Source organism: Vanessa cardui, chromosome 17 (assembly GCF_905220365.1).
Source record: "Vanessa cardui chromosome 17, ilVanCard2.1, whole genome shotgun sequence".
Lineage (NCBI taxonomy): Eukaryota > Metazoa > Arthropoda > Insecta > Lepidoptera > Nymphalidae > Vanessa > Vanessa cardui.
In genome coordinates, this window is record NC_061139.1 from 8,237,365 (window position 1) to 8,265,257 (window position 27,893).

The 27,893-nt window shown below is 32.4% G+C and overlaps 1 protein-coding gene across 4 annotated transcripts; it reads left to right on the forward strand.

Moving 5' to 3' along the window:
- Positions 1 to 2,345: 2,345 nt before the first annotated feature.
- Positions 2,346 to 27,870, forward strand: LOC124536956 (protein drumstick). 4 transcript variants are annotated; one of them, XM_047113627.1, is made up of 4 exons: positions 2,346 to 2,581; positions 21,155 to 21,415; positions 27,019 to 27,095; positions 27,496 to 27,870. In XM_047113627.1, exons 2-3 carry the CDS (start codon positions 21,198 to 21,200, stop codon positions 27,041 to 27,043), a joined length of 243 nt encoding a protein of 80 aa, XP_046969583.1. In that variant the 5' UTR covers positions 2,346 to 2,581; positions 21,155 to 21,197; the 3' UTR covers positions 27,044 to 27,095; positions 27,496 to 27,870. The 4 variants fall into 4 exon arrangements, with proteins under 4 accessions (XP_046969583.1, XP_046969585.1, XP_046969582.1 ...); XM_047113629.1 differs by lacking the exon at positions 2,346 to 2,581 and adding an exon at positions 5,251 to 5,499; XM_047113626.1 differs by lacking the exon at positions 2,346 to 2,581 and adding an exon at positions 5,566 to 5,829.
- Positions 27,871 to 27,893: the final 23 nt, after the last annotated feature.

The following is a 27,893-nucleotide window of genomic DNA, read 5'->3' on the forward strand; positions in this document are numbered from 1 at the left end:
CGGCAACATCAAAAGGTGATAAAAATTTATACCTAAATGTTTTGTGTTCTGAATCTTTACATAATACCTAAATTATTCTTGCGTAATACTTAAATGTACGCAACGTTTAATAATATGAGATATTCATAAAAGTGACGAGGTCAATAAATAGATAGATTATCTAAAGAACTTTGTTTGTCTGTTAATATAAAAAAAGTTTCAATATTAAGATCTTCCATCTAACAATCCATGTGACATAATTTTACCTAAGAGATATCACGGCTAACTAGAAAAGAGAGACTGCCTATTTGCGACTTTAGATTGCATTTAGAAGAAAATACTGTCGAGTTTATAAATATTACAAATAATAACTAAATGTAGAATAAGGCAATATTTAATTGATATTTAATATAAAGATAAGATGTGACGTTAACAATAACGTCAAACAAGGCTTGGCAAAATGAATCATCTATTGCATTTTTTTAATTATCTGTGTAGGTACGTTTGTTTCGTCGAAACATAAACCATAGACGTCAATGATGTCAGCGTATTTTTTTTTCTTTTTTTTTTGCAAAGAAAAAACGCTAACTGGATTTTATAAATTGTTAAGATATTGTTTGTACCTTAGTGCTTAATTTCATAGACCCGACATTTTCCTTCTAAATAAATATAGTTTCATTAAATAAGTATTGAATTTATTTATTAAGGTACGGTACGGTAGGTACGGTAAGGTAAGGTAATGTACGAGTATATATAATAACACTTTTTAGCTTTACTGATGGACACTTCTATTTATTTGTATATATATATTTCCAAGATAGAGTAATCTACTAATGATATATTGTATATAATAAAACAGGTTAATAAGCATATAATGTGTAGGTGTCATAGAGAATCTTTAAGTATCGAACACACTAACACAACAAAGCTAAGCGAACGCGATATTCGTAAAAAAAGTTCCAGGCAGATGACGTCATAAGTGTTAAGAGGTATATAATATTTATTTAATGTTATAAAGTTTTCATAGAATGAACAGAAAAAAATATTGTTCATATTCCGAGATGGCTCAGTAGTTAGAACGCGTGCATCTTAACCAATGATTGCGGTTGCATTGGAACAGCGTGGTGGAATATGTTCCAAACCTTCCCCTCAAAAGGAGAGGCGGCTTTAGCCCAGCCGTGGGAAATTGACAGGCTGTTGTTGTTGTTGTTGTTGTACATGTTCCACAACGCTTTGGGGGTTTGGTAGGTCTAAGCTTGACAGTTTTCTCTGATACATCTACAATGTTGTGCCTCTTCTAGCATGAGATGAATGTTGTTCATAAAAATACACGCAGTCCTTCCTTGAAATAATGAAATAACCATATCACCAACTTCATTGGCTCAGCTCTAGAGATGGTAACATGTTACCATGATACCTACGACAGACCACTTAGCAATTTTATACTCTGTGAATCAATAATGTCAATAAACTTCATCATCTTCCGTTAATTTAAGATCTTCATTTGTTTTTCTCGCTTCACGAAAATAATAGATGCATTGCTGATACGTCAGGTCTGGTATATGCAGTTTCTTTGGTTTATTACTTCATAGAGGTTTGGTTGAAATTTTCTCTTTTCGTATTGAAAACTTAACAATATCTTTAAAAGTTCGCAGGCAGCTTCTGTTTCATTTGGTCCCCAAGTATTATGGCTACTATAATATGCTTGTTTATTAATATTAGTATAATTAATATTGAATGATAAAATATATTTAGATACGTATATTCATAATATATTATATTGAGTTTAAGAAATATTATTTTTCCAAAAATTGAAAACTGTGTTCTTTTCATTCTGCGAAATAAATAAATATTTTAAAAGAACTACAAACAGACAGAATAATTGACCCGTTCATTCATGTAAAAGACTTAGTATTTATCAAAGATATTATATCTCTTCGATGTCTTTATAACCAAGCAGAGTAAAACTCTTAGATATATGTAAAAATCGACTTCAGCCTTTAATTCTATGTTATTAATAACTGTCAAATCATCAGGTCCCAAAGAGTAATGACGTATCCTGTATGTATTTTATATAAGAACCTAAAAAATAATAATTCGTTTCAAATAACGAACGTACCCGCGGCTAAAAGCATGTACGAAATAAAAAGAATGGCAGCAGCCGGACCGTCGATTGTTTCAATGTCTCAACACCGTAAATAACAGCATCGTTGGTCGTCATTTGCATTTTTATTGTCGCCTGCATCATACGGAATGGATAAAGGCTGTAATTTAATCGCCGGACCGCAAAATTGAATTATTTATTATTCGCTCCGTTTGTAAAACACAATTATTCGGCGGCCGAATGTCATCTGTCGATGTCTTTTTTTTTGTATCAGTCCGAATCGGTTCGGTCCTGTAAATTCACATATTTAAAGCTAAAAAAAATCGCTATCATACTTTCCTGATTTCTTTTACAAGCAGTTGTGTCGCAGCGCTGATATTGTTCGGTCTCATTTATACGTTTTAGAGAATTTTTATTTTAACGCCGGCTCTTCGACGGTCGTGTGGTAATATTAATTTTTTTTTTCGACGGCAGCTGATAGCAAAACGGTACAAATGGGTAAGCGTTCTGTTTTATTAAGCTTTTAATTAAAATGTTTTTGTGTGCTAATTGAAATTGAAAACAATTTTTTTTATGAGATGTGAGCACGATATTATAAATTAGCAACTACAAGATTATAAAAGGCGATACCGTCGTATAATTTACTGGTTATGCGTAAAACCTCTTCCAAGGAATGTAGCGTGGAATTCAGTGGCAGATTGCAGATTAGTAGCATTAATCATTCGAAAATATTTGCATCGAAATACCATATTCTTTTTAATTGATTTTAATACGATAGAGATTTCTTAAGAATAATATTTTATTATTCATTTTTGGGTATATCAATAATTGAATTTTGTTTTTATTAAGATGTATCTCTCGTGCATATTTTTATATGTGCATCAGCGTCCTCGGTTTAAGAGGAATCCTTTGAATATGTATTTATAAAATTAATTTTAAGCCCTAAGTCTTTATTATCCTTTTTTAAAGAGCGATGTCACTTTATAACCTTATAACGTTTTAATTTTATTGTAACTTTGTATTTTATAGCATAAATTATTTATTATAATTTATATTTCTCATCCTAATCATACGATCCAACAACAGTTAGCCAGCCATTATATTCCTACAAGGCTTCAACTCGATTCAGATTGTCATACGCTGAGCCGACGGGAAAATATCTGATAATCTCTTATGCTTCTACCGATCCGCATTGTACCTTCGCGTTCGAAATTAACTACGACTGTTTGACAAGCTAACTAGTAACTCCAAAGCTGAAATATTGACACAAAGACGGCTGATAGAACGCTTTGAATAGGCTAAAGAATTTAAGACGCGACTGTACTCTCGGCTCGAGAGTTCTCACAGCGTCATGAGAATGCTTTTTACAATCGATATTCAAAAAAGAATAGCATCGATGTCTCTGTTGTCAACGGACAATTCTTTCTGAGATCAACAGTTGTCGTGTACAAGAAAGTTGCTACTCTAAAACTTTAAGTGTAAGTTTTATAATCGTGTGATGGGGTACTTTATTTTATTGTTCCGTTTCGGTATGAATTGCGTCACCGACTAAAAAGACAAAGCACGAAGCGATCGCGGCGCATTGTGGAGTTAATGATGAGCGAAAACATTATTTTTAGAAGAGGTTCGGCTAGCAAGCTCCGCTTTGCTTTATAAGGCATACAGACGATCTCAGTGAAGATACAATTCGCTTTTATGGTGCCGGTAGCACGCTAGTTTATTATTTGTACGAGTAAATAAAACAGACAATCAAATGGTAACATTTCATTACCAACATAAACTTTTTTTCGATATGAAAAATAATGTCCCGTTTCAGAAATATTTTGTGTACGACTACAAACCCTTGAAATGTTATCATAAATTTTAAATTACAATTCCATATCGTTCGACGGAATTTGAATTAGGAAATTAGCAACGCACATCAACTCGGTGTGGTCGAAATTGGCATTCATTCTGTCAACAAAAGTATCTCTGATGTCTTTTTGTGTTACCATAAAAGTTGCCGATTGTTTCTGGTCATTGTGAGCAAACATTGTGTTTTTGAGCGACAGCATTGTCTATGCTCGTGCCCAGTGACACTTCGCAGACCATAATGTAGGACAATGAGTCTATAAGCTTCCCGTAGCTTCGTATAATGAATTCCAATTTCGTAAACAATAAATCCCTTAATATGTTTTGATGTTTTTGGTCATTGTCGCGTTTTGTCACCGTCCACGCTTGATTAGAAGTTAATAGTGATGTTTCTAAATGGAAGATTTGTAAGACCTTTTTTTTGGAAAAGCCTCCTTTGTTTGTTTAATTTTGTCTCACTGGATGTGTCATGCGTGTCGCGTGGTACCGTTATGTTCGATTTGTAGTTGTCTTTTGATCGGGAACATAAAAGTTTTTTTTTTCTAACCTACACATTTATTTTTACTGACATAGAAATTGATGTGAAATACATTTCTTTACAATAAAGACTGTTGTAAATACAAATTTATATGTTATCTTCTTTATTTAGATTTACTTAGATTGTTATTTAATTTAATATCTGAAATATTCTTATAGTTGTTAGGTTAGGACTGGATTTAGTAAGTATCTAATTCAGTAAAAAAATAATAACGAGAACTTTGGCTGTGTGAAAAATGACGTAATAAATAAATTAAATCATAAATGTTTATAAGCCCTTAAATATTAAAAAATAACATTTTAATCCCTATCCGTTCTTATATATACAACCCTTTTAGGTATGATTGATGAATATCGAGTGGGAAGTAAATCGTAAGAGGCGGCGCGTAGCGCGGTAGCCGCGGGCGCACATAAATAACCGGCTTCACCGCAAACAAGCGACGTATTTACTACATTATTATATTTTATACATGCGCAGGCGCAATACACGGAGGCTCTAATGCGCGGGCAACCTACATAATAACGAGAACGCGCGGAAGGCGTAACTCGGTGGCAATCTACCTTCTCGCTTCATGACGCCCCGGGCGCGCGCCTAAGCGAGACGAACAACCACAAATTTATTAAAACGAAAAAAACCTTTAACTGCTACTGCAATCCGCGTCGCCTCCACAGAACTAGATACATTTTTCCACGTCGATGTGAGCGAGCGAGAGGCGATTTCCTTGAGCAGGCGAGAGCGAGACGGATAGCGTTTCGCGAGGAGCGCGCGCAGTTAAACGGCCGGTCATGTGGGCGCTGCCGGTGTTGCGCACGCGCAGCTACTTCGGCGCGGTCGAGTTCTACGCTCACGCTGCGTCGTCCGGCTCGCTTAGCCCGTGTGACCTTTACTCGGTGAACTTAGGAAGCGTCGTTCGGTGTAAAACGTTCATTAGACCCCCTTCATCCCGCATAATCGTGGTCTTCCAACGCAACAGCAACGGCAAAAGAGTGAAAAAGATGGCAGGTGATCGCCAGCGCCGTGGCTAAAGGTATTCGTAGAATGCGTGATCTGTATCGAGCGGGCGGTACGAGGTGCGGGGCGCGGGGTGCGTTCGGAAGCGGTGGCAGCTCCCATCGACTCCTGGGGTTATTCTTCCTCAGGCCACTGCTGCTCGAGCTACGTACCAAGCGAGCCAGTTTTTTCTTACCACCGCACCGCACGCCACACACTCGTTAAGCCCGTGCCAACACGAGAAGTCGCCACTAATAAATTACTGTTTTTTACTGCACTCGACCAGTCTACGCCGCGCAGCCGACTAATTTATACGTAAAAATAAACATTAATCAGCAATAAACGCCGCTGTTAGCGCCCGATCACAGTGAGTACTCTATCGCCTTCTTACTTATGCTTAATCTAATCGAAGCTCTCTTTAATTGCGTACTGTCGATTGCGAACATAAGAGTTGAGCACCAACTGCCTCAGCCTTATAAGATATATACAACATAAAACCTTTAAAATCCGACGAAGCGATTAAGGGAGAAAACGATTAATATTGCAAATGTATATTTTGATAAGTGTTATGTTCGTCACAAGTAATGTATTCCTCTCGAATTGTAAGTCGAAATTTTTATATTATTTTCTTGATATATTTTCTATTTATATTTATACACGATAAATAATGAATTAACAAGCAAGCAATAAGGTGCGAACTACAATCATTCAAGTTTCGTCCGTATGAATAATAACCAAACATTCTTATTAGCATTTACGATTTTATGCAAATATTGTCTAATAGAACAGTAGGTGTAAAATTTGTCATATGCGTTAATTTAGTTCGAATGTATATCGAAATATCGACGTTTTAAGTCATTTTATTTGAATTCGAAATATAAATTTGATTCGATATTCAAAATTACCTCTGAAGGATTGGGATGATTAAAAATATCCAATACGTTCTTTATTTGAATAGACCCGACTATATTATCATGCAAATGGTGCTTAGCGCCTCGGCGCTTGAAAAAAATTATTACAAAACTTATAATTTTTTTTAGTTACGAGCACCCAACTTGAGCACCATTGAGTGTCTGATCGCAACCATTTTATAACGATTTATGGTTTATTTAACAATGGTTTCTTAAAAACGTTGCCCTAACGTTATTAGACATTTCGGGATTGTCCGATTTGTATTGTTGTTTATGAATGATTTTAAGTGCACGCATCATTAGACTTTGGACGATATTTTCTTGGTTCCCATGAGATTTAAAAAAAATAATGTCAGATGTGTTTGACGTTCTCTTTTGAGCATTTTACCGCCAAATCTTTGTGTGATAGATTAAAAATAATGACAATTAAAAATGCATAAAAATACTTTGAATAATGAAAACTAATTAAAAAATACCCATTTATCAATAAATAAAATCAATTTTATTCAAATTTGCGTGAGTAAACTTTAACCCATTGATTAAAAACAAAAAGTGTCGTACCTCTTTTAATGTCACAAAAAATCGAGTGTTAATTTTTAGTCATGGTTAAGTTCGTAAGTAGGATGGTGTATAAAAGATATCGATTATTTAAAATCAATTTGATGGGTGTGCGTATTTTACTCGTACACAAAATTAAGAATTAACAATAAGGAAAATTACTTTATGCCTTTAATGTCAGACTAATTCTCGTGCTTATACAACGCCGAAGGCTAAATAACATACATTCGTAATTACTGAGTGGCCTTTATAGGCTGAGAGTCGGATATTTTTAATAATATTTTTAGAAAATGGTAACATTAATACACTTTTTATAGTTTAACTTTTTTTTAACAAATTATAGAATAAGCAAGAGTTAAAAATGCAAAAGTCTGAGGTATACTCGTAATTAAAACTTCGGCAATATTTATAATTTTTTTCAATGTTTTTCTATATTTAAAGTAAATATTACTTTAAATATAGAAAAAAATTATATTTTCGTTATTTTAATTAATAAAAATGATATTACTAACTATTAATAAAACATCAAAAAAATATAATTTAAAAAAATATTTATAGTATTGTACAATACGATATTTTTCATATCACAGTTTTAAGGAAATCAATTTATAAAATATGTAGGTATCGCATGTTGATAAAACTTAGTGTTGAGCTCTTTTAATATGAGCGTAACTCGGTAGCATGCGATTATACCGCTTGTTGCCAATTCAGCTTTAGAACGCAAATTATGCGCTAAACGATTTCAAATCGCTTTTTTTATTGCAAAGTTTTCCACATAAACGTTTTGCAAAGCATAATGATTTATTTTATGATTATTTGTTTTGATTTTAAATTAATAAAAGCTTAGTTAAGTTGAATTAACAATACGTCTTTATTTCAATTAGAACGACAGTTTTACAAAGTGTTAGGTATATGTTATTTCTGAATAAATGTTTGTCCAAACCACAACGGGGAAATGAAAATTTGCATTTTAAAAAACAAACGTTCCAAGTTTAAAATTTGAAATTGTGTTCGAATATTTTTGGAATGTCGAGGACGCGCGACGGGGCGTACTGCGCGCCACTTTCTTTTAACTTTGCCGAACGAACTCGTACCACAGACTAAAAAGACAAATGTCACATACGCGACCAAGTAATAATCGAATGTAATATACCATACCCCTCAGCTTTATTTTCGAATCGTGTGCAGTTTTAAAAAATAAGAATTGTACAAGTGCTATTGCTTTGAAATGTTTTTAAATCTATCGTTTTTTTAAATGGCAACAAATCGAAGATATCTATCAAAATAGTTGCAAACATTAAAAGTAGGCAGTAATAATAATTAGAGGACGTATTTGATTTTATTACGATTATTTTAATTTAATGTTTTTATCTGTTGGCTGTGTAGAACAAGCTATTCCCCATATTAACACACAACGTCGAGTTTATGAGCCACGGGGTGGAATAATATCCAAGACAATGATTATTTATGGTCAGAAAGGCTTTTGTCATAACGCCGACCGAATCGACCGATGTTGCATCCATTAATTTTCGAACGATGTTTAAACATTGAACGAGGACAGAATATTGATTATAGTCCACCAGAACAGACGATACTTCATATAAATGCTATTTACCATTATCTAATATATGTTCCATTGGTATGTTACAACAGAAGTCCATATCGACTTAACGATATATTTTTTAATTTATTATATCGGTGTTCTTATGTGATTACTCATATTATTCTATTTGTTTTGTTAAGCTATAAAAAGCTGATTTTGAGGTTTTAATGTTTAAACCTCCTCGGAGTTTGTATAGGTATTGGCAGAAAGCCATTGGACCTTCGTCTAAGTTCTATTCGGCTTGCTATCCTATCGAATTATGGAGCGATCTCTGCTTACTCCATAATATCTTCCTCTGGTCATCGTAGTCTCCGTTGAAAAATTTACCCCAGTCAAAAGTCGATCTGAGGGATATCATCATTGCGTTAGATGCAAGTTATAAAGTAATCCAACGTTACCGTTATTAGGTAAATTCAGTTTGGCTATTTCATAAGTGTCTAGGAACCTCTAATATAACTAAAATTGTTATGTATTTTTATTCTTATCAGAATAGTTATACGTTCATCTTCAACACGTTTGGGTTACAATAACAAACACAATAATAATAAGAATTCGATGTAGTTTCCGATTTTAAACCTAACCCTTTCAAATCAACTCTGTACCTCCAAATTAGGTATAAGTTAAATATTGTAAGTACATAAGTGTTATTTTAAAACATAATCATTGAACGCGTTGTCAATATATTTACCATACAGGAAACAAATACAAGATCAAACAATCATATGTAAATAATATACTTTATTTGTACATAGTAACCTCTTAACACATAATTTGTCAGTCGCGAGAATATGGCAGGAAACTTTTATTTGTATTAGATAAAAGACAATGGTCTGACGAATTTGGGCAGCTCTTATCTGACTCCGACCACAATAGATAAACGAATTCCTTTCTTGGATGTGTTAAATACTAACAAATAATGTTTGAAGTTTCCATTCCTGTTATAAGCTTCGTATTGTTTAATTTTCGTAATTCTTAATAGGGTTTCAACTTAATTTCCAATTAATCGGAAAAATTAATCGGAATCAAGTAAAATAATAATCGATTTATTTTGGTTTTCTTTCCTAGTCTTATAAACCACGTTTAACGTTAGTAAAATTATCCGCAATGCAATTTATTTTCTGCGTCTAAATAACTAGACTGCAATTGTAAAGAATCGATATAATTAGAAAAGTAATTAAAACCTATAAAAAAGTTTCAACCCTACCTTGTACAACATACCAATCGGCCAAAACCTTACTATCGAAATTCATTGTACAATAATGAACTAAAAATTACTAAAAGGATATCTCATACTTGTCGTATCTATTGTATTTCTTAACATGTTATCATTCCTCCTTGGTGGGTGTGTATTCCTCGAACATATTTAACAAAAACAGATTATATTATCTGTGCAAAACAATCGCACTATGCAAAAATACAAAAAGCTGCGCAATTTGAGCGAACATATCCTTTTTAAATCTTTATCTGTATTTGGTGGTATCGCTTTGTTTGTGCACGGGTCATTCCATAGTACGAGCTCTTTGAATACACCGCCACCTGATTACTTTGTTCAACGATAAACTTTACTGCAAACAATATAACCACTTACCTAAGTAACACTGGCCTTATCACATATCATTACGTTTTTATGGTATACGTAAACGCGACCGTGAATTGATACGATTGTGTTCTGAAGATAATGCATACATGTTTGATTGTATTTGTATTGCAAATGCGATACAGCAATACATGTGTTACGGAGCATTTTAAATATAAATATACTTTAAGATTACTGTTTGTTGCGTAATACTGTCGATTCATAGGGAGACAATTTAATCAGCATTTTCTGATATAATCTAAATGAATACAATCTGTAGAAATTATATTTATTTAATAAATAAGATAGATTATATTTATTTAATAAAAGAAAGATTCCTGCAATTAAATATTTTATAAGATAGGATCGTTTAACGCTAATCCGTCGTAACTTCTTAAATGTGATGATACACGACGTAGTATAGTCTTGGAAAATATATACCTAGGTATATATGATACTGGTGGTAACATATTTGATCTACCTATTTTAGATGCAAGACATGTGTTAAAGTAACAAAAACCTTTAAAAAAATCCTTAACATTTTCGCAATTTTGCATTCATTCTAACTCCGATAGTCGAGTAAAAATTTAAAAAAAAAACTTTTTAATTTAACAGAATTTTATTCAATTCGACACGGTTTGAAATTGAGGGTATTTACCACATTGCTTAAGTTTTTATAGTCTGTGGTTGCGGAATTAGCGTCGACGGTCCAAACTAGCCGTGTATTTAAACGTTCTATTCATTTACCTGATATTAAGCACTTAGCACACTCATTCAACTTGTTTTACGTCCATTGAGAGATGTTTGTTAAGGTCAGTTCACACCGGCGCTTTCGTCTAACACATCCCATAGCGCCACAGGTGACTATACCTGACTTTTTATGGACATAGTGATTTCGATGCTTGGATTTGGTCTGTTTGTGGTCAGATTTAGAAGTGTTTAATGTTTACCCGTAGATTTTTTCTATGCGATTGAGATTTTTGTTGATTTTATTTCTAAGCGAATGAAATAGGACCGCTTTTGTTGGTATTATTTTCTGTATTTATAAATATTAACTAAAAAAAATGAGATACCGACGTATTTCACTATATATATTTTTAATTTTGCGTATAGATTTTTCTCTAACAGAAATGTAACCTAAAGCATTTCCTTATAGAACTTTAATAAGATAAGAGATTTTTCGAAATGATTGGGTAGTTATTTAAATATACATTTGTTCCAGTTTAATCGCTATACTGTATATTAATAAGCTTTTGAAGCTATATCAGCGTCCCACGTGAAAAAACCTTCCGGCTGTAGAAAGTTCCTCCCACGCTTCACTCGTTTGTAAATAAAAAAGTAAGAATTCGTTTTTTGAATGCTTCCCCAATCGGCTACCGTGTTACGCGCCACGCCCTCCGCGCTGATTGGTGAACAGTAGCCGGATTAAATTTTTTCATTGCGCACGCACATATCGCTTTAAATATATCCAAACTAACTCTTGTATATATCGATTTTTGTTCAAAAACAAATCATTATCGTTCAAAAAAAAGTTTATTCATTAAAAATTATTGTCAGTTTAGTGAGGCACCGTTTAATCGATTGTAATCATCGATCATAAAACACTAGAGTGCAAAGCTGTAACGTTAAATACCATGAGATAAAGCCCTTAGGGCGAAGCCATGTTTTAATTATGTGTGTTTGGTCACGAACTCTAATAAAGCGACCTCCTTTGTGCCGATTGAGATTGAGACCCTCGAGTATTTTTAATCTGTATTCTTCTTGTCTTTTTTCCAAAGCTAATACACTAATAATTGCTTATAAGTACAAACAAAATTTTGAATTTGGAATAGTAGTGGTTTATATAAAATTTTAAAATAAACATTCAAATTGAACGATTCGAATTCTATTTTCGAATCGACCAATCACAAGTAATCAATTGGAAAGAGTTCACGAACTGTTATTAAAGATTTCTCCTTCGTCTTTGATTGGCCGCCGCGTAAACCAGTAGCGACACCCACACGTAAACACATGTACATAAATACGCATGTGTTACCAGAGGGCATAATATATAAAGGGAGTTAGGGTGCGAGAGGAAACTTATATTACGAATCAGCTTTTTGTCATTTGAATTAATTACTGAATACTAGAGACATTTTATTGGAGTTAATTAGATATTAAGCTACTAATTTGGTGCTAATGGTGGTTTAAGAAAACTTAAGTTAATTTTGATTCGATTTTTAAAATTATATGGATATATATCAAAAAGGTTTTTATTTATTTCGAATTTTGACCGTTTTATTCTTGTTGCATTTTTATTGCAAAAGATTAGTTCTTTTTTCAAATTTTTGTTGTCAACTACTCATTATAAATTTTTTAATATAATTCTAGTATATAAATACCTAATAAGTATGCGGTGCACAGAATGATGTACGTATTAAGTACATAATATATAACTATAGGTGTAGGTACCGCGGTTAAAAGTTGAAACATAGGCAATCAGCTAAAATGTACGGGGAGGCACTCGCCGGGGGCTACGGGCAAGCGCCCAATATATCAGTCGGCACAGTAAAACAGTGGAGTTGATATTTATAAGTTATTTTTTGCTCCATTACGTATTCGTCTTTTGGTTTAATTACTTAAGGTGCTTATAGGTATTACAGCTTTATTTTTATAAGGCGTGCCTATCTAGGAAGTAAGTTATAAATTTTAAACAAAAAATAATACCTATTAATATAATTTTGTAGGTATACCTACCTAAGATAAACAAGACTTTCTAAATTTTTAAACTTGAAAAATTAATAAGGATGGGTGAGGCTAGTAAATTATCATAATTGTTGTTTTTAATATCAAATCAATGTATCGTATCTTCTGTAGGTAAGATATTTGAAATAAAATTAAATATAGTACATATAGCATAAAATTATGTACCTGTTTATACATGTTCGAATAGAGTAGTCTTAATACTCGATGTATGTGTCGACTTATGTGTCATTATCGATAAAAATAATAATCGTGATGTTTTATTTTGTTGATCTATGCGTTTTCATTTTTGTTAAGCTCTTGAGAGAACAATATTTATATAATTAACAGTCGTCTCCATTCGTTCCACTGTTCCAGGTCGCGCATACCGTTCCTGTGGGAACGCGCAAGACGTTAACTGTTTCGTTATATCTGCTCACTCGCTCATTTGTATATTATAATTTGGCTGTGGAACCTGTTTCAATTTAAATCGATATAACTTGGATTACACGCTGTAAATAATACGTCCAAATGATTGACTTATGAGGAATTTGAACAATTCCTTCAAATAATTTATGTTTCTTAATTTAAATGAAAACTAAAAACAACAACAGACTGTTAATTTCCCAATGCTGGGCTAATCCTATCCCTTTGAGGAGAAGGTTTGGAATATCCACAACGCTATTCCAATGCGGATTGGTGGGATACACATGTGACAGAATTTCTATGAAATTAGAAACATGCAGATTTCCTCACGATGTTTTCCTTTACCGCCGAGCACGAGATGAATTATAAAGTTAAATCAAACACGTGAATATTCAGTGGCGCTTGCCTGAGTTTGAACCCACTATCATCGATTAATATGGCGTTTTAACCACTGGTCTATCTCGGCTCTGATAACTAACGATGACTGTTTATTTTTACTTACCATTCTCTATCTCTCTACAACTCTTGGGTTCTCATGTCTTATCCAGTTTGAAATCACAGATAAATAAGACTGTAAAAAGTATTTATTTGAAATAATTCTTAGTAGTCTTAGCGTTGAATTGCCTCGGAAAGTACGAAAAGCCAATCCCGCTCCCGATTTCTGTCTGGTGACCGGTTAGATAAATCATACTACTGTACTTCATTATCTTTATTGCTATATAACGCATACGTACTGATTAATAACGAATTATCAGAAACTATTATAAAACTATTTGTTGGCGCCTACGTGTGGACCTGCATTACATTTATTTTATATGACATTTTGTCCATGTTAACTACGATATTCTACAGACATTTGTAATCCTTTTTTATCTATACGTTACTTCCTTTACATTTAAAATTTGAATATCATTCCGCTCCGATTTCTTGTCTTAGTAACACCTGTATCTTCAGATAAAGGTATTTAGCAAAACCAAAGAAGTTTTCTTTAACCGGCCTAAATACCGAACACTATTATAAATATATGGTGTAGATATCCTCTATGAACGGATTTTATGGGGGTTTGTATTGTGTGTTTTATCAATTTTGCGTTGCTCAAGCCGCAGAATCAGCTAGTTAGAATATAGGAGAGAAAGAAATTGATAAATTGTGAGAGAGTGTACCTAATTGATATTTCAGGCGTAAAGTTTAAAGTTAGTCTTAAAGACATCACTCATTACCATTGTTTGCTTATATTTGTTGTTTTTTTAAGTAATAATATAATTAGTGTGTATTGACTGAGTATACACAAAAAATATATATTTTTCAAAACAATATGTAGGATTCTTTTAATTAGTTTTTCAAGCAAAAGTCGGTGCTCATTCAGCCTAATTTGTTGTTATAACACCTCATTTTAACAAATAAGTAATTCGTGAATTTGTTCAAGCAATTTTATTAATATTAAGAACTGCCACCATAACAAGGATCACCGACCATTACTAAAGATTTATTCATAAACGAAACCACATCAAGGTAATTATAAGAGCATGATTCAGCCCATACCAAGCATTTTATACTCATAACTTAAAGGACAAGCCAACAATTGCATTCCATCCCTTTCTATATTTCGTCGATTTTAATCGGTGGGAAAGAGACGAATGATTCATTGTTCGTAAAAATGTCAAACAGAATGATAAACATAATTTCGTGTTGAAATACAGAGACACGAATTGAACAATATGGAGTTAATGCTTTTTTTTTCGAACGAAAGCGCTTTCAGCGCTTTCGTTGCGTTTTTAATTATTGTGTAGATATATTCCAGATATTGAGTTATTAAACTTAAGTATAATCAGCCAAATAAATATCTACTTAACTAAAATATAATATATCGACACAGCAATGACATAAAACTATAATTTTTTAGTCCACTGTTATTCTAGTAGGAATACATCCAATACTGTTTCATATACATATGTATTATTGAGTTTAGTTGCATTATAAACAATAAATAAGATGCACAGATTTCGAAAAAAAATATCGACAATTGCACAAATAACAAGGAACAGACGAATTCTTAGAAAGCCGACGCCGAAAGCCGTAATACGAATTGACTCACGCTGACTTGCATTCGGCCTCGTGAAAGACGAACAATGGCCACAAAGCCCAGTAATAGACCGTATTAGATGTGACTATAAAGGCATTGACACAATAACATGATAAATACTGCTTTTGAAATGTTTAAATCGTTACGAATCGAGTCCAAGTGTTGTTCAGTAACGTTCAATCGTTTTCAGCTTTTAGCTAGAAGCATCTTTGATTGATTTGGTTCCTCTCGAGTCTGAGATATATCTTTCTAAGCTGTAGGACTATGTTGATGACCAATTTCCATTGATTCGATATTTTGATACGTATACTTATTATTACACAAAAATTCACGTACCTAGGTGTCAATTACTGTTTTAAAATCTCGTGTAATGCGGTCAATTTCGATCGAATTGTATAGTTACTCTTGGAAATCGATTTTATAATCCGCCCCACATGGTCCCTTGATGGAAATCTAGGTATTTCATTTTCTTGATATTAAATCTGATGCAAATCTCAGCATTTTTCGAGGTCTTATGTCAAAAGTAGATTAAAAAAGAATTACCTCTTTGAAAGGTCAGTATCTAATAATGAGATGTTTAGTTTAGTTAATACTTATTCAATTAAAAAGAAACATATTTGTTGGACATACTTATAGGACTATAAGTACAATGGTATGCCTTTTCAACCGACTTCAAAAAGGAGGAGGTTATCAATTCGTCTGTATTTTTTTTGGGTGTAGGTTCCGACTTACTCTGAACAATTAGGCTACGTTAAAAAACAAACATTAAACCTTTATGTAACCTACCAGTTACAAATACAATTGAATTAAAAACACGAAATTATAAAGTAGATTATAAGCTTCCATTACAAAATGTTTTTCATCAATTGCTTAATAACAATAGGTAATAGGTACCTACATGTAATCTTTCAGTATAAGTCAAAAAACATGTTAAACCTACCTACTACAAATGTAACCTGTCTCGTAACAAAAATGTAATCATTAAAATGCTAAGACATAAAATTACAATTAACGAAAAGTACTTTTGCGTTAAACGTACGTTGCTTAACAGATTGTTTTTATAATTAACTCATGTTTAATCTGTAATGTGAGTGCCGTTTGTGGAAACGAACGATGCGTCGTTTTCAATTTGTTAAGAAAAATAAAATCTCATAAAACGTTATGCAAAAGCAACGACTAATAAAATAGTTGTTCAACATATGAATAGAACTAAATTAGTGATTATTAACGATTTCTCTTTAACATGCGAGTGATAAAATTTAACAACGATATTCATATGAAAACGGCCATTACGTTTATAGCTTTGATCCTCGTTTTAATTGTTCAATACTCGAAGTGAAAATGTAAAGATAGATCGTTCGACTTTGTTGTCCATTTGAGTTCGTAAATATATGTTTGATGTACATTGCCCATTATTCCATTCTACATTCAAAATTTGTTTTTTTTTAATTGTTTTAGGCAAAAGAAAAAATTTATTATTCCTTACATAACTAATGTGTCATGAACTGGTAACTTAGATGTCCCTTTTAGTCTGTAATTTAACTGGCTAACTAATCATTCACAGCGAAACATTTTTTGCATCATTGATTGTATTATTATTAATTATTCCAATTTCATTTAGGTAAATTATTTCCTCCCATTATAAAGAATCGGAATGTCGCCTATAGTAAAAATGTTCGGTTTTCTGAATAACATAACTAATGTAACACCGAAACTTAAAAAAAAAGTATAAACTTATGATACATTTTGCAGACCAATATCGGTAATTAATACTCGTATGATAAAACATGAGTTACACAACTAAGTAACCAACAGAATATTGTGTAAAACAGTCCCGAGATCTTGCAACGATAAAGAAAAAAATATATTTGAACTACGATCATCATAGATGGAAAATTCACCCGTATTATAACAAAACGATAGTTTCAAGCATTTCGCATACATACATTTTATATATGTAGGTACAGTTTGCAACAAGCAACGAATCGCGCAATGTAAGACAAACAGTTGCAAATACTATGTTGCGAACAATTGAATGTTTTACGCAGTTACTTATTCGTTTGTGGAATTTTACGTAATTAACTTTTAAAGTGGCAGTTTTTGTGGTGATCATTAAGGCGTATTATGGAGCTCTGTTTACAATGATTATATTGATGCCAGATATTATACATACAATGTTTTTAATTATTTGGATGAACGAGTTGCATCATTGCCAAGTTTATGTTTAAAAAAAGTAAGGTACCTACTATCTACCAATAAATGCTCTAGTGGACCACATCTGTGAAGATGTAAAAAAATCGTATTTTTTATAATGCGATTTGTTACAATTTGCATTGTCCTGAATTTCTTACGCCAGTTCTTGACAAGACTGGGATTTTATTATAAGCTGTGGTAGCTCTTAACTTGACTTCAATTATATATTAGATTGCCTTTAACTCATAATATGTATAGTCGTTGTTTTCAATTTGATTGAGATAAAAAAAATTCACACGTTTGGTGATATTGCAATCTAATATGCCAAATATTGTTTATAAATAATGTTTTCGTGCATTTTTATGTTTGTCAAGAGATTTATTTCGACTATTTTTTGTACAATTTTTTTATAAAGTCTTTTGTCATTTTTCGTATAGCTATTTTTACTGGCTTATATGGATGTTTACTGTAATGTGAATCTTCTTTAATAACGGTATAATAACAATAAATACTCATATTTTTTTGTTATAAACGATGATTTAGAGACACGACAATGTAAACCCTACAGACCTATAGAACTCCTTTCAGTACGTTTATGATGGTACAGTTTTTTTAACCGCGATATTTAACTTTTCGCGACCGAATCTGCGACGTGTTGTTTAATTATGTAAATTCCAGTTAACAGTTTAACCACACTCTCGATATGACGCATGAGTTGTATGACGAATGTATACTTACAAAATAAACCTCATTTTTCGCTCTCAATAATATATTTTTAACAATCTTACTTTATGAAGTGAAGTGACATTTCCGATGTTTATTAGAGCTTCAGTCGTTACCAAATCTAGGAAGTAAAGTATAAGCTACAACTATAATAATATACATTATTAAATTAAGTGTCGAGTACGTTAAGAGTCGAGATGGCCCAGTGGTTAGCGCGCGTGCATCTTAACCGATGATTTGCGGGTTTAAACCCAGGCAAGCACCGCTGATTCATGTGCTTAAATTGTTTTTATAATTCATCTCGTTCTCAGTGGTGAAGGAAAACATCGTGAGGAAACCTGCATGTGACAAATATCATAGAAATTGTACCACATGTGTATTCCACCAACCCGCATTGGAACAGCGTGGTGGAATATGTTCCAAACCTTCTCCTCAAAGGGAGAGGAGGCCTTTAGCCCAGCAGTGGGAATTTACAGGCTGTTGTTGTTAAATTAAGTTTTAAATTCGGATGATTTAAAATAATTTGGCAAAACTGGCTTGAACCAAGATAGGAGAGTAACAGTGGAACTTTTCCATGTCTTCTAATAAAGCGCTCGAGTTTGAATTCGTCTGATTTGTTTAGACAAGTCCAATTATAATATTATTAATAAGCTACAAATGTTGAATAATTATTATCATTAAATTATTATATATTAGATACACTTAATAAAGTTATATTATTTAATTAATATATTATAAAAATCGATGTCATAAACCTAAGTATTAATTACACGCTATTATGCGTAATCGCTAATTAGCTTTGAATTACCCGTGACGAATTATTTCGTCAAAATATTGAATAATGTTGTTTTAATAATTCATTAATTTATAATTAACGTACACCTATTGCATACGCTTCTATGAATCCTGGGGTCAGTAGTTCAAGACGAGTTATTTATGAATCATAAATACATAGAATCGTAACGTAAGTTAAGGTGTGCCTTGATTCATACGCAGATCCGTGTCTTTAAAACAAATAAATTGACACAGATAGATGTTATCTGGATGAGGCAGCATTTCGCCAATCGTAAGAATAAGGAAATAACTTTAGAAAAACTTTAATGACTTATTATTGACTGTACTTATTTTGAACTTTATTTTGAGTTCTGTAAGACAATATTTGTATATTTTTTTATTATATGTTCTATTGGAATAGTTATGGAAATAAATTGAAGAGTTTTAGAGAATATAACTTGAATATTTCGAGATTTAAACAAATCCAGCGTTACATGTACCCGCTATTTGTGAACACAGAATGACGATAATTTCTTCAAGATGAGCAGTAAACTTGAGATAAACTCGGGACCATCTTTCATACCATAAGAGGCATTTATTTTGCTACTAAAGAGGAAACTTCGTGACTATCAGATGTTTATCAAAAAGTACCGGCGCAGAAGACTAACCCTAAATGGTAGCTAAGTATGTCGAAATATATACAACATAGCTTCTTTCGCTTGCCATCTTTTCGTGATTCCACAGTTAAATATTAAATTCTTATCGCAAATGACGGTAAAAAACTGCGCTCCGTTAATAGAATCATGCTGAGAATTCACATTAAAAATACATTTCTGTAACCGTGATTATCAACGCGATAATCTTTAAGCTTTGTTTCCACTTGTGCTGGCAATTAAAAGTACAAAAATAGCTTCTTTATTACGCTAAGTTTATATGTTATAATTCTCAGCGTTGATATACACGGATCTATATTGAACGGAAAGCGCAACTGACCGGTAATAACAGAAGCCGAATGCAAACGGTAATTTAGCGGGTGGCAATGCAAGCGCCGGTGCCGAAATAAGTAATATCGTGAGTGGAACGCACGCACGGTAGCGCCGCGAGCCACCCGCGGCTTTCCCACCGCGACCGGTGTACTGTACTGTAATCGTTGCCATTTTAATGCTTGTTTCTGTAATTATCCTTTAGTTTACCGAGTTTAATAGTGTTTGGGGGATAGCAAGAAATACTTAATTTCAACGAGTATTATATACCTGTACTACCCGACTATATTACAAATCAAATACTAAAAAAACACTTACGAAAAAAACACTATTATTTTTTATGTGTTTAAATGGTTATGCTAAAGGAATAATACAAGAATTCATGAGTTCATATATTGAAAATTCAATATATGCGATACGCGATGTGTTATGAGTTATATACTGATGAATAATTTTCCTCTATGCGGCATCAGGCACCAGCCTACCGTCTCGCTACCTGTTCATTCAGGCGAGCGTACATGGTGGGGGATACGCGCCTTCCGCGTAATGTTATCAGTAGTTTCCGCACCCTCTCGCCAGCGCAGTTGCCAAACGCACCCGGTCTACGTCGCACGTCTACCGTGTCACTTCTAGTCACATTAGCTCTTTGTAAAATTTAAAATCATTTGACGAAACTGAAGGAGTTTCATACGCTGTGTTATTAAAACAAATTACAGTGAAAGTGTTAATTTACTAGCTTTATACAATAATTAAAGGTGCGTATTACTTAATAGCTATTATAAATATACGTGTAGTTAACATAGTAATCAATGTCTCGATAATAAATTAATACGTGTTAATTATAAAGCTCTCGTCAATATATTCATCGATGATATATATTACAATAAACTCACTGACAGCTCGAATAATTATGAAACGGAATCTTAATATTTATAAGTGAATTATCAACAAATATTCAACCTTTAATTTATAGCGCATATGTTATACATGTGTACCTCCCTTAAATAAATACTGAGTTAAAACAAATGAAGTATTACATTTATCTTTGTAGAGTGTTAGATAATTTTCAGCTCTATTACAATACGGTAAGGTGTTGTATTTGATTGATGCGTGTGTCTGATAAGTTATCATTGTTACACAGGCGCCCAAGCCCCGCCCGCAGCGAGCACCATAGATCAGACAAAATGTTCGCCGTGATGCAAATCGACGAAGATCACACCAGGGATTTTAGGCGTAAACTGCGCCCCAAGTGCGAATTTGTCTGCAAGTATTGCCAACGTCGGTTCACGAAGTCCTACAACCTGATGATTCACGAACGCACCCACAAGAGCCCGGAGCTGTCGTTCAGCTGCGAGGTCTGCGGGAAGAGTTTCAAAAGGCAGGACAATTTGCGTCAGCACAGGTTAGTTTCCTCTCATTTTGTATCTGTATTAAGTGTATCTATATTTTATATAACATTATACATACGTATTATAATATAACATTAATTGAGTACTTGTTGATTTTCATGCCGTATTTAATGTTATAATGTGTAAATAATATATGTAGGTTTCTTGGTCAGCTTCTTGGGGAAATTTTACCTTTGAACCAGTTGTAGCTTCATGTGTTATATGTGAAATAATGATGTAAAATTTGATGGGGTAACAAAATTATAAAAAAATATAGTTTTATATCATTAATTTAGGAAGTTATGTGAAATTTTGAATAATGATTGATATTGATTATCTTTTATATTTGTAGGTATAATATACTGTATATTATACCTACTAGTTATAATATATGTAGATATAACATATTTCGATTTTTAAAATGATTGCCTATAATTATTACAGTATTTTAAATGAATGTACATCTTTACTTTAAAGAGTTACCGTTTTGGTTATTTGATATACTCAGAGATTTATAAATTTATAAAACTGTTACCTTAAAATACTATATTTATTACATACACATATCATACATAGGTACAAATTTTATTCACATTTTAAGATACAATTTTGCGTCTTTTTCTATTAGCTTTATATGTGTATGATTATATAGGTATCTTATATTTAAATAGTAATTTGTTATGTAATTTTTGTGTAGAAATTGAAATACAAAAAAATCTGAATTAAAAAGGGCATGTCGTACATAAAACAAATAAAGTACAAAAAAAATTGTACCTTAGATGTTTACAGAATACTTCGGTTTACAGTTACTTTAATTAACAAAACATATTTTAATGAAAATACCCATACAAGATATATCATAATCAATCGATCAAACTATATGGTTAAATGAAAAACTAAATTTTAAAATATGTTGTAATAATACCAAGATATAATATAAATAAAAACAACATTAAATTATAAATATAATTGAAATTTAATAGAATCCAAGAATCTTTGCGTAATAGACATTTTAGATGGCCTACATAATCTGTGGTCGGAACACCACGGGATGCAAGGCCGCGGCTACACTTGTCGTTCGGTATTAGGGTCTAGTTTTTCACATGAGCAATGAGCTGTTCTAGTGTCCTGTACTGAGATGTCAGGCGTCAGTTCCTACTGTTACAATGACCGCAGTGACCAATATAAGATTAGATGTACGTTAGGTTTATGATGAAAACATTTCACATCGTACTGTGAGTTTAAGTTTATAGTTTCCACACGAAGTTTATTCAAAACCCCATTACGCCTCTAATATTAAATTATATTCTATATTAAAATATAGAAATGAGGTTTATTCGAAAGAGTTCTTATTTTTTTTATTTTTTTTTGAATAAACAAAGGTCTTAGTGGTTTACAGCCAAATAATAAACATTTAACAAACAATTAATTTATTGATAATAATAAATGATCCGAGCAATTAAATCGAATATATGTATTAGCTTATCTATATTAATGCATTTCGAACATGCAATTTGTAATTTACATACAATGTCGATTATTGACGAACGTAAAAAGCGGGACTATAAAAACTCATGCTTAGCATTATCTGTCATATTGAGGTCGTTAAACTTTTGACATAAGGGACTCGTTTACATGTGTGTCAACGACAAGCGACATTGTCCCAATTAGTGAAGACGTATTTACACGACAGTGACAGAACACTCTCGCCCACAGATAATTAACATACAATGTAATGGTAGCGACAAGTTGACAGGGTCACAGTGCAAATCTCAGAATATCTTCTAAACGTTGATATAGCTTCTAGTTAGCCATTATGTATATAGTTAGAAACTTGAAAATCCGTCTAATAGCTCAATAGTGCAACTTTGATAGGGACCTAAAGTTTGCTCTGTCGAAATGAATTTACAGTAACCACGATCACTACATCATATAAAACAAAGTCGCTTTCTCTGTCCCTATATGTGTGCTTAAATCTTTAAAACTACGCAACAGATTTTGATGCGGTTTTTTTTCAATAGATAGAACCATTCGAAAGGAAGGTTATTGTATACAATACATAGACAATATAGTAAAGAAACACTGATAATATTAGAAGTTTGTAATATGATGTCGTAAATAAACAAATTCTGTAGTAGGTATGTTTAATATCAGCATTGCATCCGTGCACAGCGCCAGTTCAGATCAAAAGAGGTTTAATTCGAAATTTAAAAAGAGAACATTACGAACTGAAACGGCTTTCTTTTGCAAATGGGACAATATACGCGTACATTGGTTTCCGTGTGAAAACCGAGCCCCGTATCCGCTACCGAGATCGTCGATAGATCGCTCACGATGCGAGTCGTGAGCTCGTGACGAGCCCGTGTGTTAACGGTGCTTAATAGCCCCTAATGCTTCCGAAACTGTGCGAACGCGGTAGCCCCACACGTGAACGTATAATTTGCAGTCGCCGTACAAGGAACAGTGTGCACGCCGCTTAACCCGCCGAACCCGAATTGCGGTGGTTAAACGATGGGCTCGCCTATCCGATGGCTTACGGTAAATGCTTAAATAACGATAAACCTTATATGTTTAGTTGGGTATTATGTTTCATATAACCGTACCGTGTACCATACATACCAACGTAGGTACATGGCTATTAGTAGTAGGCGGTGGGCACTAAATCCTATCCTATTAATGTTTAGATGTTATTTTATAAGATGATCGAGTGTAGATTGTCAAAATGACATCTGCTTATTTTCACGTGTAGGTACGAAACGAATTATAAATACAAAGATTTTGTTAGGAATAAAACCTTTTAGAACTGCACTTAAAAATATCTACCTACTATGAATATGAAGCATTTTAATCGTAGGTACATTTTAATAAGCATTTTATTAAGTCATTACATATCTTTTACGTTTAGGCATCAATAGGCGAATTAGGTATTAACAATTGAATGAAATGTATCTAGGTACATGATGTATTTAATAATTCAGTATAAAAAAAGACTATAGCTATGTTTACTAGATGTGGCTCAGCTCGTGTGAATACCTCAAGAGAGACGTGAGTGCCGATGGCGGCGGAGTACCGCTACTGATTATTTTACTAAATAAGTATGTAGCAGTTGAGACCTGAAGGTTTACGCGGAAACACTAACATACGAGACGACCATAGACTATACAATCGATGTATTACATACCTGTCAAAAATCATTGTCAACAAAAGTCACAGATAATAAAAACTTAGACAAATGTACTAATATGATCCTTTAACAAACGCGTTCTAAATTTAAAAAACAACGAATTATAATTTTGACGCATTTATAAATAAGTAGCTTTAAAGCACTTCAATTATATTATAATACGTAATTCAAACAGCATTTTCAAGCGGCTTCGATTAAGCTATGTAAATAGTGACATTTATGCAAACTTAATTAAACGAACATCTGAACTATAATTTATCGATGGCTCGAATCCAGAAATCGTAATTAAGGCTAGCCTTTGACGTATCGATAACAAAGGGTCCTTACTTAGCTTAATTACGATTGGAAATCGAGAGATGCTCTACTGAGTTAGCGGAGTGGGTCATCGGTGCGATCGGGATAAGATAGGTCGTTCACTACTTAAGTGTATTATTGAGATTCAATGAATTTATGAAAATTAACAATCCTATATTTTATTAATAATGTCAAATTGTGTTTTTTATTATACAATCGATCGTTTCAATGTTTTTAGGCAAAGACATTTTTTATACAGCCTAATATTAAAAATAAAAAAATTAAGATTTATTTTAAAATAGAAAATGATATGTTATTTTTTATTTCTATTTATCTTTTAAGATTTAAACCTAAATTCTATTCAGTTAAATGCATTACGATTTAAAACAGCTGGTCGCTAGCACACAATTGTATACAATTGTTCGCGTCCGAGGTGGCAACGCTAATTAGCCGCGCTTGGAAATATCGCTCACGATACAGGCTGTCCCATTTGTATCACCCTAAATTATTTCAGTATTTCATTCAACTATTATACTCATTAATATAACCTATTAAACATTTTCAAGCTCATTTTTCTATGAAATGATTATGTGAGTTTTAAAAAGCAATGTGTCAATATAAAATACGTATTATCTATTTAGTTGAATACAACAATTGCATACAAGTATAACAACGCAATTTATTTCGCAATCACGCTGTATAAAGAGACAAAACGTTCCGTTCCCACAGTCGCACATACGGGGTGTTCGCACGAACTCACCCGGTGTTGTATCGCGCGGAAGTATAAGAGCCGCCTGTCACCTACGCCCTTTAACTGTTGCCGTAGCGAGATTCGGCGAGAACGATCGTTGTTACGATTACGTAAATTGCACTATCGAATGCGACTCGAATAGTTCAACATTGTACAATCTACCGCACAGGTCGCGTATATTCTCCTTAGTGTTTAATACGCGATTGCGCTAACTCGCGTCGCCTGTTATTAACATTTCGTTATTTCGAATAGGTGCGTAGTGTCTGTTAAAACTAAATGTTATTAAATAAATAATGATACTGAATTCTATGTCATGTAAACGGTTACATTTCAACTTAATTTAGTTACTTTTTATTTTTGTACCATAATGTCAAGATCAAAGCTGTCATTTAAAGTATTAACACCTTAACAGCATATAATTGTTACAGAGTGTTAATTAACATAAAAAACTTGAGTTAACGAATGTTTCATTATTATATATCTTCATTACTATCACTAATTAATAGTTGGTGATATGTAAACATCGAGTTATAAATCATTTAATTAAAAATTGCATTTATAATGATTAATGATTTGACTTTATATTTTTAAGGTTATATATTATTTATCTTAAACAATATTGTCTATATACATTTTATTTACTAATATATTTAGTCATAAGTTTCACAAGTTATGATATAGAATTACATATTGATTTAAGTGCACTGAAATTTGCTTGTTAATATGCTGGGGTTCGATTCTCCGGTTTATCTCAGTCTTTGGATTGCATCAATATATTTTTTATCTATGGAAATCGAAATTTTTTTTTTTTTTTAAATTTGAAACAGATGTGAAGCGCTGTGATTTTGTTTGTAAAGATTTACAGATTAAGAAGATGCACAGGAATACAACATTTTAAAAGGATTAAAGTGCTTCTTTGTTGCAAGATATAGGAATTAAGACAATCCTCTCTCGGATGTTGTAATCTTATTTAGGGTTCTTACGGTTTAACTTTTTAACGAATTATCATGTTTTTTTTTTCTTTATTATTGTTTTGGTAACGGTATTTAATCCTAAGTTTAAATTAACTAACAATAAATTAATTTCTTACCCACTTTTATTTTGGGATTATGATGCACTATTTAACTTAAAACTAACGGTAACTTGATTAGTATATTCTTTAATAAATTCACATTTCAAACGAAGACTTACATAAAACTTATCCGTAAATTCTGATGGAATTGTTATCATTCATATACTTAGACATATTATTTAATCTATAAGTATATGAATAAATATAAAAAAAAAAAATGTACAAAATATTCTGACACTTATAAAACAAGATGTGTTTATGTCAATTATGTATTATTAAAATATTGTTATTAATAATTTTTTTTCAATTGTTGTAGATGTAGTCAATGCTTGTGGCGGTGAAGGTGAAGGAGATAGCACGATCCAACAACAACGGTCTCTCTTACACAATAGAGTAAGGTTCTACACGTTACTAATTCATGTCTAAACATATAAAATATGAGTTAAGTTTGGTTTGCATGAACACACAATGTTAGACCATTTTAACAAAGCAATTTTAACATAACAATGTTTATTGTTGAAATTGATACTTTTATATGTTATTAAGCACATGTTCCTGAAATAGTTTCGTAATTGAATGAATTGGAGACCGAATTGTGACAGACGAACGAATGTATCGTTGATCAAATAGAAGATCGTGCTAAAATAAAAATAAAAATTAAAACATCCACAAGCATACCAAACGAATGTTAACACTGGGTTTATTTGTGGACATGATTATTATTTGGACTAACACATTTAAAGAAATATTTTATTATCTTTATATATTATTAATTATTAATAAATTGTTACAGAGATACACACTACAATTCCAACAAGGAGACCATGAACATACGATGGTGATAATACAATCACTGGAAAACCATTGATCATATGACGTCTGGGAATTTAAACAGTATTTATGCTTCTATTGTTGACACCAGAATGGGACTTTGCAATGTTAAAATAAATTAAGTATCTGTTTAATCAACCTATTGTCCAGTAGCACGATTGTAAACGGGCATTTTGTTAAAATTGATACTGAATAAGTATCATTTTAACATTAACTTTTATTAATAACAAAAAATACAGGACATTTTAAAATTCAGTGTTATTGGATAATAGTGTATGTTAAACTGTATGTTGATAAATCATTGTATTTAAAAGCCTTGTTGTTATAATATCAAATTAAACAAAAAACACTAATTTGAAA

Coding starts and splice junctions, on each gene's coding strand:
- LOC124536956 (XM_047113627.1), top strand. CDS start 21,198: ATGTTCGCCGTGATGCAAATCGACGAAGATCACACCAGGGATTTTAGG. Junction 21,416..27,018: donor GACAATTTGCGTCAGCACAG/GTTAGTTTCCTC, acceptor CAATTGTTGTAG/ATGTAGTCAATGCTTGTGGC.